At 47.8% G+C, this 12258-nt stretch overlaps 3 protein-coding genes across 3 annotated transcripts; 1 reads left to right on the top strand and 2 right to left on the bottom strand.

Annotated features, from left to right (window-relative positions):
* Positions 1–796: 796 nt before the first annotated feature.
* PPTG_17267 (hypothetical protein) lies at positions 797–3220 on the top strand. The gene is made up of 2 exons (XM_008915457.1): positions 797–985; positions 1184–3220. The coding sequence occupies exon 2, from the start codon at positions 1286–1288 to the stop codon at positions 2789–2791; it is 1506 nt and encodes a 501-aa protein (XP_008913705.1). The 5' UTR covers positions 797–985; positions 1184–1285; the 3' UTR covers positions 2792–3220.
* Positions 3221–3341: 121 nt separating this feature from the next.
* On the bottom strand, positions 3342–3743 carry PPTG_17268 (hypothetical protein; the record flags this gene model as incomplete). Its single annotated transcript, XM_008915458.1, has 1 exon — positions 3342–3743. The coding sequence occupies one exon, from the start codon at positions 3741–3743 to the stop codon at positions 3342–3344; it is 402 nt and encodes a 133-aa protein (XP_008913706.1).
* A 1769-nt stretch (positions 3744–5512) lies between these two features.
* PPTG_24150 (hypothetical protein) lies at positions 5513–6770 on the bottom strand (the record flags this gene model as incomplete). Its single annotated transcript, XM_008915459.1, has 3 exons — positions 5513–5519; positions 5959–6592; positions 6728–6770. 3 exons carry the CDS (start codon positions 6768–6770, stop codon positions 5513–5515), a joined length of 684 nt encoding a protein of 227 aa, XP_008913707.1.
* Between the last annotated feature and the right edge of the window lie 5488 nt (positions 6771–12258).

The following is a 12258-nucleotide window of genomic DNA, read 5'->3' on the forward strand; positions in this document are numbered from 1 at the left end:
ATGGTGAGTCGGAATGCCCAATCTCCCATCAACGCACCATGAATCGACCTGCAGGAACTGAGTTATAACACTCACGGCGATTTTCTGGGTGGCATGTGTGGACCCTCTATGGATACTGTGTCCCCCACGCACTAATTCTAATAGGAACTCCAGCTACGGGTTTCAATGCTTCTTCTTTGCGGCTGGAATCTCCGACAATGGCAGCAGAATTTAAGCAGATCTTTAACTCGGGAATCCTTGGTAGAGCTTTCGTTTCTTACTCAAATTGTAAAAAGAAGGCAGATTCTGATAGACCTCGTCAAGCGAGTTGCGCTGCACCTTGCGGTTTTAGTAACGGCACGTGAAGTCTAGAAAACCCAATTCCAAAACACGTGAGGTCAGGCAGAACCGTGGCAAGACCAATTAGGGTGAACGGTGTATGTGCCGAATCCTAGCTGAATATGAATACACATATGTACATAAAGCGTTGAACCTGCGGCGAGCTGTTCGTAGTCACTCACACGGATTATGCCAAGTGAGGCTTAACTTTTGTTTGTATGACCACGCTCCAGCTAACGAGCGAAGAGGACCAATAATTCTCCAGTCCCCTTGCGCATGCGATAGTATATATTTTAACTACCGTCAGTCATTCATTAGTGTCCCTGGTACGCTACCCCACAGTATTCCTTTGTTCCAGACGTAACCATTAAGTAACACTTCTCTTCGAGAATAAATCGCTGTTTTATTCCCGCTACAAATGACCAATCATAATCAACAATTATTCTCTCTTTACAAAATGCAAGTGTAAAATACCTCACTTAAGGGTTACTTCTTTCCCCCCCTACGCATTGACGATTTCGAACCTCGTGTCGATCCACTGGTGGGTGCCAAAGGCCACACACAGAGAGTCGCAGAGGGGCAGCACCGCCGCCGCCGTCTGAGCACGAAAAGACAGACAGCAGTCGGCGCAGCAGTCGACGCACAAGCCCAAACGAGTCACAGTCAGGTAGGATATCTATTCATTTGCTAAACTAGTCGCGGCTACCGATTAGAAATAGCGCCAATTAGCGCTCTGTGCCCCTTCAGGCTCCTCCTCAAGAGCTATTTTTAGCCTCTAGATGAAGAGCCAAAGCTGAAGTTAGCATGTAGACGAGCATATGGATACATTCAAGTACTAACCATAACATGCATGTGTATCATGCAGCAAACACGAAGCCTTTCACCATTGTGGACCTGCGACGAGGCACTAGATTTCTCTACTCGTAGCAATCGACGACCAAGTGAGGCAAGCTGAGGCAGCGGCAGCATGGGCATGGCATGCGACGCCGAGGGCCGCGCGGTGACCGGTGAGCAGGAAGAGCCATTGGCCAAGACTGACGGCGCGTGTGATGGCCAAGCGGAAGAGACCAAGTCGGACGCTCCGGGACTCAATCCGGAGGAGACAGCAATGATCCTCACGAGTTTGAGCAAGGGCTTCTCCAGCACAGCGCAGTCCAGCACGCCAGATTCCGACGGAGAAGACATGGGCGACTCGGACGAGGAGGAAGAAGCCTCACACCGTCGTCAAGCCTCTTCGATTGGCGTCGGTAAGGTGCATCGCGTGCAGCAAATCAATTTCGATGGTCCCAAAGGAAGCAAGCTCGACTTCACGGACGACGCCGGCTTCAGTCATCGCTTCAGGAATGAGAGCAATCGCGTCAAAAGTTTGGTTACCAAGCACATCTCCATCGAAGAGCTTCGTGCCCATTTCGACCGACCCATTATCGACGTGGCAAAAGATTTTGGTATCTGCATCACACTCATGAAGAAGATCTGCCGTCGAAATGGCATCAAGAGGTGGCCACATCGTCAGATCCGATCGCTGTCCAAGAGTATTGCGTCTATGGAGGCTGCAATGCTTAGTGCACACGGCAGTGAGCGCGAGAAGTACAGAGACCAGATTGTTAACTTGAAGATGAAGCGCGAGTCCGTCATCGCAGACCCGAACAAGGACACGTCTATGCGTCCCAAGACGCCGTCCTCGCATGGTGAATCCTCGGGCAACAATGTGCGTGCATCCCACCTTGCTCCTTCGACCTTGAAGCTGTCTCCTCATACCAGTCAAGACGCATCTGCTTCGTACCCAGTAACACCCACAGTTAAGATGGAAAGCTTGGCAGTGGGTACTCCGACGCCGACTTCAAGTACTTCTACTACGGGCCCCTCGAAAGGTGGACGTTGGACTAGCGAGGAACACGCTGCCTTCTTGGAGGGCATCCGTCTGTACGGGAAAGACTGGCGCCGTGTGGCTCAAGTGGTCATGACGCGGAGCGCAGTGCAGACGCGTACTCACGCCCAGAAATATTTATTGAAATTTGCTGGGCGCTTTCCCTTTGACGCGGACGGGATGCTCAAGGATCATCATCAGACGGCTCCAGTGCCGACTCAGACTCAGACTCAGTATACGCCTGCGTCTGATAAGCCGGTTACGTCCATGCTGAGTCCGACAACCAGCGTGGCGTCGAGCAATACTGCAATTACGCCTGCAAGCGACGACGCTATGAGCAATGCGTCCTGGAACTCGGAGGAGGCGCAGCCTCCAGCCAAGCATGGCGAAGCAATGGCCATGATTTTGAATGGTAGTCCGCAGGTGGAGCCGGATGTGGCTCACGGGAACAACGTTGGGGCTTCTGCACTTCCGCCGCTCTCAGTTCACACGTCCAAAGCCGAGCCAACATCGTTCCAGCAGCCACAACAGTTCGCGCAACAGGGAACAGCCCCAGCATCTTTCCAGTACTTTGTCCAGCAGCCACAACAGCAGGTTGCGCCGTAGTCTGCTGATTGCAAGACTTGTGCGCTCTAGGGACAACTCTGCTTGAGTGCCAGCGATGTATTAGTCCGCTGTCAGTTTTCACGTTGCATCCCTGAGGCTGTCCCGTATCGCTCGGGTTGTAGGATTTCGATTTTGACTAGTCGTAGGAGCGGAGAGGAATATAGACGAACATCACCTTGGAGCTCATCTCGAGGACTGGCCGATACAGCCGAGCTGACCTCGTCTGCAGTCCCGTCCTCAACGCTGCTGGTCACGCCTTAACGTGCCAGCAAGCGCATTTTTCCTCGCTAAGTATCGAGGCAGTACTGTACACCAGCAAACGATTGTCCAGACCACCAGAACGGAGTGAACAGGTGAGCAAGTCGTAGCCACTTACCACAATGTCACGTCCAAAACGAAGGGAAAATAGTTTATCATTTTTCTGTTGGGTTTTCATTTGTCACACTGGGTTTTGGCTTTCTCTCTCTAAGCACCTCCACCGAATGAAGCTTGGGTAAGAAGACGAGAGTGCTTGACGGACGAGTTTGCCTCCACGAGGAAACGAAGGCGTTTACTGCTGCTTGGCCTCCACTTCCTTGACAAGCTTGGCGAGCTCCTCTGGGTTGTACAGCATAAAGTACTTCTCGATCTCCGGCAGGTAGTGCACCTTGCCCTTCTCCATGTTGAACCAGTACAGGTACGACGCGTCGTTGTGCGAGACACCCACGGTGCGCACGTCGTTGAAGGAAGGCACGAGGATCGGGTCGTCCTTGGTGTTGCCCTGGTTCTCGTCCGACTCAAGAGGGTCGCGGTTGAACTGGGTCACGCCGATCTCGGCGGCCTCCAGCTCCTGGCGTTCACGACCCACGGCGTGCTCGAGGTCGTCGGGGATGCCGCCCGTGGAGGCGAAGCTGCGCACAGCCACGCGGGCCGACGAGCGGAGGGGAGCGAATGCGCGCGTCACGAGGCTCATACTAATTGTTGGGTCTGAGGGCGGGGAAAGCGGAACTGACGGGGGCTTGATAGCCTCACAAGACCGGGGGAAGAGACACGCGACTGGTCTGCCTACCTTTGGTTCCGATGGTGTTTTTGTAATGTACCAGAATTTTGGTACAACAGATCGTTTTCTCGGTTATGAAAAACACTATCTAATTACGTTTGAAATAAAATTTGGCAATCTAGCTCCAACTGATCCCAGCTTCTGGAAGACCTCACACGATGTTCAGAAGAGGTCGAAAACAACATGTTCATACATCTATTACGGCAGATTTCTACGAAAATGATTTATTATTGTTTTATGCAAGCAACATTCAATGCAATAAGTTGTTGACAACAAGACATACAGAGATGTTACCCGATTCCTGGTGATCCTAACTTGCTCTCAAAGGGTGGTTGGAGGCTTCAAAATCACAAGCTCATTTTCTTGATGCTTTGTTCACTTTCTTACCTTACCACTTGCTTCTACATGGTGTACAAACTTTCCTTCTTCTTCACTCGACAACGATGAGCTACAGCATTGCTTCTTATTTCTACGTGAGTGCCAGACACGCGTGATATAAGCAGTGTCATGCTCATGTACATTGCTGCACACTGGATACTCCAGTCTGACCGGCCATCTGACGGTCAAATAACGCGCAAGAATCGAACGAGCGGCTACACAGCAGAGCTCCCTAGAAGAATCGAAGAAGCTGAATGCTGGCCCATCGGAAACTAAGTAAAACTGATTCCGCCAGCGTCAAACCATATTGAGCATCTATTCTTGCCGTACAAGCTGATTCTGATTCCCCAGCACAACTGCACGGACCCACTAACTTCGAATTGCTAAGCTTCTTTGCGTGAATATTGATATGCATAATAGCACCACAATAGCCAGTGTTAAAGGTGAGGTCTCCAACTAGATCAATGCTTTCAAGATCCTAACATGCGTGCTCGTTACAATAAAGAAAAACAATCCTTTTTAACTTAGTTATGGTTAACCCTTTCGCGAGCCTCTTGCACTAAACAAGACTACGTTCTAAAAGGTCGCTTTTGTAACCGTTTTGGACCATCTCCTATAACAAATAATTGAAGAAATTATAATATAATTTCTATATTATTATTGATGGAATCAGTTATTATTGATGGAATCAGCTACAATAATAACACTTGTTTAAAGTATGACTAGTTGATTTTGCATCGTACTGTATAAGCTTTGTTGTATCAGACCAGATAACCTTTTGTAAAGTCGAAAAACCCGCCACAGTTTTTTTGCACAGACTCTTTAAATGGGCACAAAATTCGCCCTTGTACCGCGAAAAAGATTCGTTGTTTGTCACTACGGGGAATCGTCTACCCCTGCTATGCTCAGCACTTATCCTTGTATATCGGACTTCAGAAGTCGATAGGCTTGCATTTGCATTATCGCAACGAACATCACCCTCGCGAAGCTGTTCAAACAACAAACTTGGTGATGTGTTGGGCATGTGGTTTACCGTTTCGTCTGTCATCCCGTCGTAGATGCTTCGCCGAGCAGCTCTCGAGCACAACCTAGAAAGAAGATCACCCGAGGGGCAGTCTTCAACACTGTACGATTTGGCCTAAAACACTGTAAATCTAGGCTAGACCACTGAGGGCTAGGTTGGGTGCTTCCACTTTGTGAGCCGGGTTAAAACACTGTAGGATAGACCTAAAACACTGAAAGCCTGGCATCGAGGAATGCAAGTGTCTTGATATATAATGCGACGTCAATACTCCTTCTCGTGGTTAGTATCTACGACGCTTTGTATGCTCACATGACTGGCGGAGCGTCAAAGAAGGCGGACTACGTGAAGTCCTACAATGGGTGGCTAAATTGTCTGGATCGGGAACGTCGTTACATAAAGTGCGACATGGTGCTGATCTTGGACGCTCGAGTCGAATACAATGCGATTCTACAGCTTGCATACGTTGTACAGGAGCATTTTCAAAGTCTGGAACGCTTGGACAGCGTACGGATACAGGAGTATCGAAGAAACTGACGCTTTGTAGACGACTTAAAGCGATTGCGGAAGAAGGGCGAACAGTCGAACTTCTTGGAACCGACCGGCTGGGGTTTTAAACCCAGGACAAGGAGTCCTAGTATCTTTGTTGCTTCAATTATATGAGGGCATAAACTATACTTGCTGTGGAAGCGACATTGACACGCCCTAGTCGTCGCATCGACTACCCACCCGTCCTCCGGCATGCCCTCCCACTGCATGCGCAGCGTGTGTGAAGACTTAATAGGATGATTAACGTCATCGGCATCAAATTCAGGTTTCTTCTTTTTCTTTGGCGGCTTTGTTTTTCTTGAAGTTGATACCGTGTGAGTTGGCAACACCGTCAGTCGTGTAGACCCAATAGCAGTAGCAACACTCGTTTCGAGAATGGATTGCTTCACTAACACGAATTGACTTCGTAGATCTCCAACGAGAAGAAGCACAGTTGCACTTAGATCGCCTAGTTTCTTAATTTTGTTGTAGTGTGTTTTTAATCGCTTTGATGTTTGCGTAATACTCGAGAACTTTGTAGTTTTCGCTATAAAACCGATGCGCGATTGATCCAAGAGTTGCACCATTTCAATTGGCGTAGCGCGAGCCGTACTATCCACCAATTTAACCTTCCGGTGGTATTGCTCCACGGGGTTGTTAGTTGTAGCGTAACCTGGAGGTGTGTGGAATGCTTGCCAATTGAAGAAGCGAGGGTTGTCGAACCACTGGCGGCGAATCTTCTTAGCAACAGCTCGAAAACGAGCAGAGGTCTCGCCAATAGTCTTCCAATTATTCACGATATTTGCTTTCTTCAGGTCAAAACTCGTTCTCTGATCTGCAGAAGTGAAGGTCGTTCAAATCACTAAATATTCGATTTCGCTGCTGTTTGGGTAGTTTTCGGGATTTTTTTTCCCACTCGTTCTGACAAACGTGAAACCAGCCATAAGAATCGTGGTGGTGGATAACTCACAGGTGCATGCATTGTACTGACTATTGTCAGCGTCAGTCATCATGTATTGCGGTGAAAATCTAGTTCCAAAAAGCTGGAGCATCACGCGTTTTAGGTACGATAGGCACTAAGCAACATCTTCAGCCCTGCACAGTAATACACCAGTGGGAAGAAATGTCCACAGTAGTCCGAATATCCAAGGATAAACACGCTATAACGTTGTCGTACCAAGTTGTGTGTGCTATCTACGTGAAGAATAGCGATGCAGCGAGGGTCTTCCTGCACTGTAGGATACGCTTCCAGCAGTGAATAGCACGTGAGCTTCGAAAAGGTGATTCGTCAGATGCATTTCCAATGTTTGGAACGAGATTACCATTTTCGTAAATAGAGTAACAAAACACGAGTAATCCATGTCTGTCTTGAGCCGGTTGATGGCTCAACTCGAACATTGATCGTGCACAAATTTCAACAACCGGTAGCATCGAGTCATCTCGATGTTTTGCTCGCCAACGCTTCATGTATCGCTGTACTTGTGTTTCAAGCGGTGGTGGCCCGCGCAACTGGGGACACAACCGGGTAAACACGACATGGGGAGTCACACCAGAATACATCGTAATTTCATTCTGTACAAAGACTTTCATCTCTGCTGCCAGTTTTGCCACTCGCGGGGAACTTTCACCTGCGTCCAACATTGAGTGTTGGATGTCTTGATATACGATCAAAAGATTGCTTAGTTCGCAAGTATTGATTTTGTAGCGACATTACAAGTTCCAACAAGAGCACAACGGGTAGAGGTACATTTGGTCATTTTTGGTCATTACTGTGCGCATCGTGTGTCGTTCCTGAATGTAAAAACGGTTGCTGCTAATCAGATCATGGATCTGTAATATCTGTATTATGATGCCGTGCCCCCCCCCCCCCCCACCCAGACGGAATTGATACACGAAGCGTTAAAATCGCTCAACAAGCGTGGAATTTGCGGATTATCTAACCCAACTTTGGTAGAAATATAAAACGAAGCTGGTACGCTGTTGGCCATTTCGGTACTTCCGCTTTGGGTACCGGGATACCTCTCCCGTTGAGGACACCGATTCAAAGTGCAAGGCCTTGTTGAAATCCTCACATAGAGATCTATTAGTATGATTCATGAAATTACTACCTTGACGATACGGTATCAAAAGGTCGCCTAAGCAGTTGAACGAGACGTTACTAGAGTTTCTCATATTCTTCAGGACCTCCGGTACTCTGCAGTCGTCTTTTTTATCAGCAGATACAAACTTAATAAGACCGCTGAATTGTTGAAACAAGCCCATAGAGCTGTTCGTAAACAAGAAGTTATTGAGTCTTGTACGGGTGTTTCCGGTGTCCAAATGGAAGGTCATGTGGCCATGATACACCACCAAATCAGAGCGTCAGCGAAAGTTAACTACGAGGTATTTCACAAGCACTGGTTTACCCGGTGTGGCCATCCCAAATAATGTGAAGCAAGGATTTATATCCAGCGCCAGGGCCAGCCAAAAGCCAGAAAACGAGCAGAAAAGCACAAGAAAGCTCACGAAATTTCAGGTACTGTATGGGAACCTACATACGCTGAACGAGCCGACAGAAACAACCCAGCTTCAACGCCAAACTCGAATAATACTCTTACACAACTGTTCATCACTAGTACGGCCCCTGTCCGCACCGCTTCATCTCTTACTTCACAATTTCCTTCTCTCACAACAAGGCTGACTCCAAACTCGAACAGCAACGCGTAACCAGGCAACATCCTTGACCAGCCACTCCTTCATAACTACCAACCTCCTAGAACTCGGGGGTACGCGGGACGTGGTCATACTGATTAATGCAACTGGACAAGAGAAAATATATGAAATCATACATAAACAAGATACTTTTAGATAAACTTCGAGAATGCACCAATCTTCATTGTAATACTCATCTAAACTGAAAAATGAATCTGGTTTTCTTAAATGGATTTCAGGATCTTTTCAGCACCGCCAGACAACGTTTAGTCAATTCAGCCCGATTTTGGTGTTTTCAGACAGTTTTCTGTGGTTAAGAATCTTTACGTGAAACTAAGTACCGTTTTGGTTTTATATAAAATCGATTATTATGATCTACAAATATTTCATATACATTACACTATAATGCTCATATTTTGATCAGACAAACTTGTTTTTAGATTTAGAAGTACAAATGAGAGCATGTATGTGACGGCAGCTCAAAAACTAAGTCATTGTTTAGTGATTAAGAGATTGTAGACGAGCGTTCAATTTAGCCTCTGTTGTCGCTAGAGGGTCAACCTTTGCGCCAGGAATCCTGGCCAAAAGAGCTTCGAGAACCTTGCTCAGCTAATCATAGGACAGCGAGATCCCCCACTTTCGACGAAGGAAGTACCCATAGTTTTGTCGATTTCTGCGTTGCGCTTTTCAAAAGACCTCTTCTTAATATCGGTTTTGCTATAATTGAACTTCTTTTTTCTGATTCCTCATCTTTGAGTATGGTGAGGCAGGTATATGCTTGTACGTATTGCATAGCCTATCCCCAATACAGCTGCCGCTGCTGCGGGTCTTCGTGTTCGCATTAGTTGCCGCCATGAGGGAATGGGAGAATGGCAGCAACCAAGACGAACGCTAAAAACAAACGTTGATCGCAAATAATTGGGTGTGTCCCATCCAGATGCACTTTTAATATTCATTTACAGACGCGCTTCGTGGCCCTGTACTCCGTAAATTTTACGCTTAAGGTGCTTGGTGCAGGGCATGTGTAACCTACTGGACTGTAAAGTATAGCAACCAACAGAATACACAGTCTCGGAAGCACTCATGACCTGTACCTGGACAGCATTAGCATATACGAACAACCCTAGTCAGCTTGTGCGCACTGCAATACATTGTAACGACTACTTCAATGTCGAAGTTCAACATTCCCCCGCAGTGCAGACACCCTTGAATCGGCTGCGGCTTGTCGTGGCTGCCGTGTAGTTCGCTTTTCCATCGTTGATTTACATTGGTCCACAATGTGCCTATATACACTCGATTCGTAATGCGGTCTCTGACGAGATCCGACCGGGCGCACATCTTTCATTGGCCAAACCATCCTGAACAGGCTACGAGTGCGTGAACAACCTGGTCATCCGTTTCTACAGGCAAGTCCAGCGTCTCAGTTTCAGACACAACCTCGAAGCAGTCTCGCCACAGCTTGTCCGAACATCTTGATCGCTGCTGCTGTTCTCGAAAAGACCCCGTATCACTCCGTTGTACCTCCAGTAAGTCCGTCAGCACTTTTTACACCCATTTCACGACGAAGACTGTCGATCCTGACCTTGGCCAGCCCTTTTGTCATCGCATCGGCAATATTCACCTTCGATGTCACGTACGAGATTGCAACGTCCTTGAACAATACGTGTTCCCTAATAAAGTGATCTCACGTCAATATGTTCCTCCCGGGAATGGTGAGTCGGATTTTCAGCAATTGCAATGCAAGCTTGATTGTCACTGATCATTGTAGGGCCTTGAGGAAATCCGAGCTCACGCAGCATTTGACGGAGAAATAGCACTTCATGGGCACAGTGAGCCAATACCACGTACTCAGCTTCGACTGTCGACTGAGCTACGATCCGTTGTTTTCGAGAACTCCAAGTAGCAGTAGAGTCTCCTATCAAGGTCACGTAGCCTGACACCGATTTCCGGTCGTCCTCGTTTGCAGCATAGTAGGAATCGGTATACGCTCGAAGTGTTACTGAGTCTCCTCCAAGTTCCAGCCCGAAGTCTCGTGTATCGGATGCACCGCTTGACAGCTTCCCAATGTGATGCACCAAACCCATTAAGGTAGCGACTCACGTCTTGAACTGAGTATGCGAGGTCCGGTCGCCTACCGATCATTTGGTACATCAGCGAGCCTACTGCCTGTCGGAAGTTTATTGCTGCTATCTCTTCTTCTGTCTTCGGAATTTTCCGCTTAGACAATTTCTTTCCAGCTCCGGTCGGAGTTGCTGCACCAGCACAATGGTCCATGTTGTGTCGCCGAATAACTTGGTCAGCATTTGCTGCTTGCGATATCCACAACTTACGATCCCCTCTATCTCGAGTCGCACGAAGCCCAAGTAAGAAACTCACGGGTCCCATCTTGAATGTACCCCCCCCCATTACCTTCTTCAGGGTTGGCATCGCCTTTTTTGACTTGGATACAAGCAGGAGATCATTGACGTAAATTGCTACGATCTCCAGTTCACCTCTGCTTCGCCGAATGTACACACAGGACTCACACGATAGTTTTTCGAACCCTTCGCTCGACAGGAAATTCGTTAGTGCCTTGTGCCAAGCACGAGATATATTGGCCTTGAGTTGGGTTATCATTTTCAACCCTAACAAATATGCTCAAACTTTAGCCAAAACGTTGCGATACATATCCCAGTGACAAAAGAGAGACAGAACGTCGGGGAGCAGACGATCTGGCGCATTTATACAGGCTTGATCGCGATCTGTGATGATGATGGATGGGTTGGATACTTCGTTATCCGTTATCATGACGTGTAGCTGCTGTAAATCCCAAACCAAATCATCTTCGGGGTCACCTGGGAGCCACCACTGCGCTACTGATAAAATCGTGTTCATATTGGTCATGGCAATGATGTTCAGCAAGGAAGGTCGAACATATTAGTCTGCAAGTACATGCCATGATCAAGCGTGTGAGTTCCACTTGTAATACTGTTTAATATCAGGATGCGACCATACGAGGTATCGCAATCCAACGTCTCTGGATCGACCTCGTTCTTGAAAAAGAAATTGGGTCTAGACAACCTCTTTAAAAGCCGCTCAGTTGGAGTATCATTAGCCAAGGCAGTTCGCGGATCTGAGTCCTTGTGGTTCGCGTATCCCTTGCCGTAATTGATGTGTCTGGGTGAGCCTGTCGAATTGTGGCAATCACAACCACCGGCGAAATTTCAACCGCACTTTAAGATGCTATTAAATCTTGGGTAGAAAGGTCTCTCGACACCAGTCGCTACATATCATGTCGTCGATGCCTCGGGTAAATGGTTGGGTCCCTGACGCAGGGTGATTGTGATATTTAGGACGCATCCAAGTGAACACATTTCCACTTTCCCGTACTGTCATTTTTGTCCACTGCGTCAAGGCGAATCTTCATAGTACAACCGATTTTACTAGTTCTGCGGTGTAGACGAACGTGATCCTTCTCACAAAATTTACGACTATTCTGGGTGTGGCAATGTTTGTCAAACTTAAAATCGCGCTGCCAATCGCGCTGCCAATCTTCGTTTTATTTGTTTTTTCTTGCTTTAGCTTTTGGTGACATCAATAATTTGATTCCAAGCATGGAGAGCGGTTTCGTGTTCTTGGCACGAGTCGAAAACGCGCTCGGGGAGAGTTGTGATCCAAAAGCGGCTCGTGCGCTTCGACCGTGGATGCAAGTTCGTTTTGGCGTGAAAAGGAGGACCATACAATCCGTGCCGGAGTAAAACCGTCGAGGGTGCGCGACAGAGCATCCTCGGCCCTGCAAGGTCTCCGCAACAAAGTGCTGGGGGGGGGGGG

Source organism: Phytophthora parasitica, assembly GCF_000247585.1.
Source record: "Phytophthora parasitica INRA-310 unplaced genomic scaffold supercont2.71, whole genome shotgun sequence".
Taxonomy (NCBI): domain Eukaryota; phylum Oomycota; class Peronosporomycetes; order Peronosporales; family Peronosporaceae; genus Phytophthora; species Phytophthora nicotianae.

Bases quoted from the DNA above. Each gene is read 5' to 3' on its own strand.
- PPTG_17267 (XM_008915457.1), top strand. From the start codon at position 1,286: ATGGGCATGGCATGCGACGCCGAGGGCCGCGCGGTGACCGGTGAGCAG.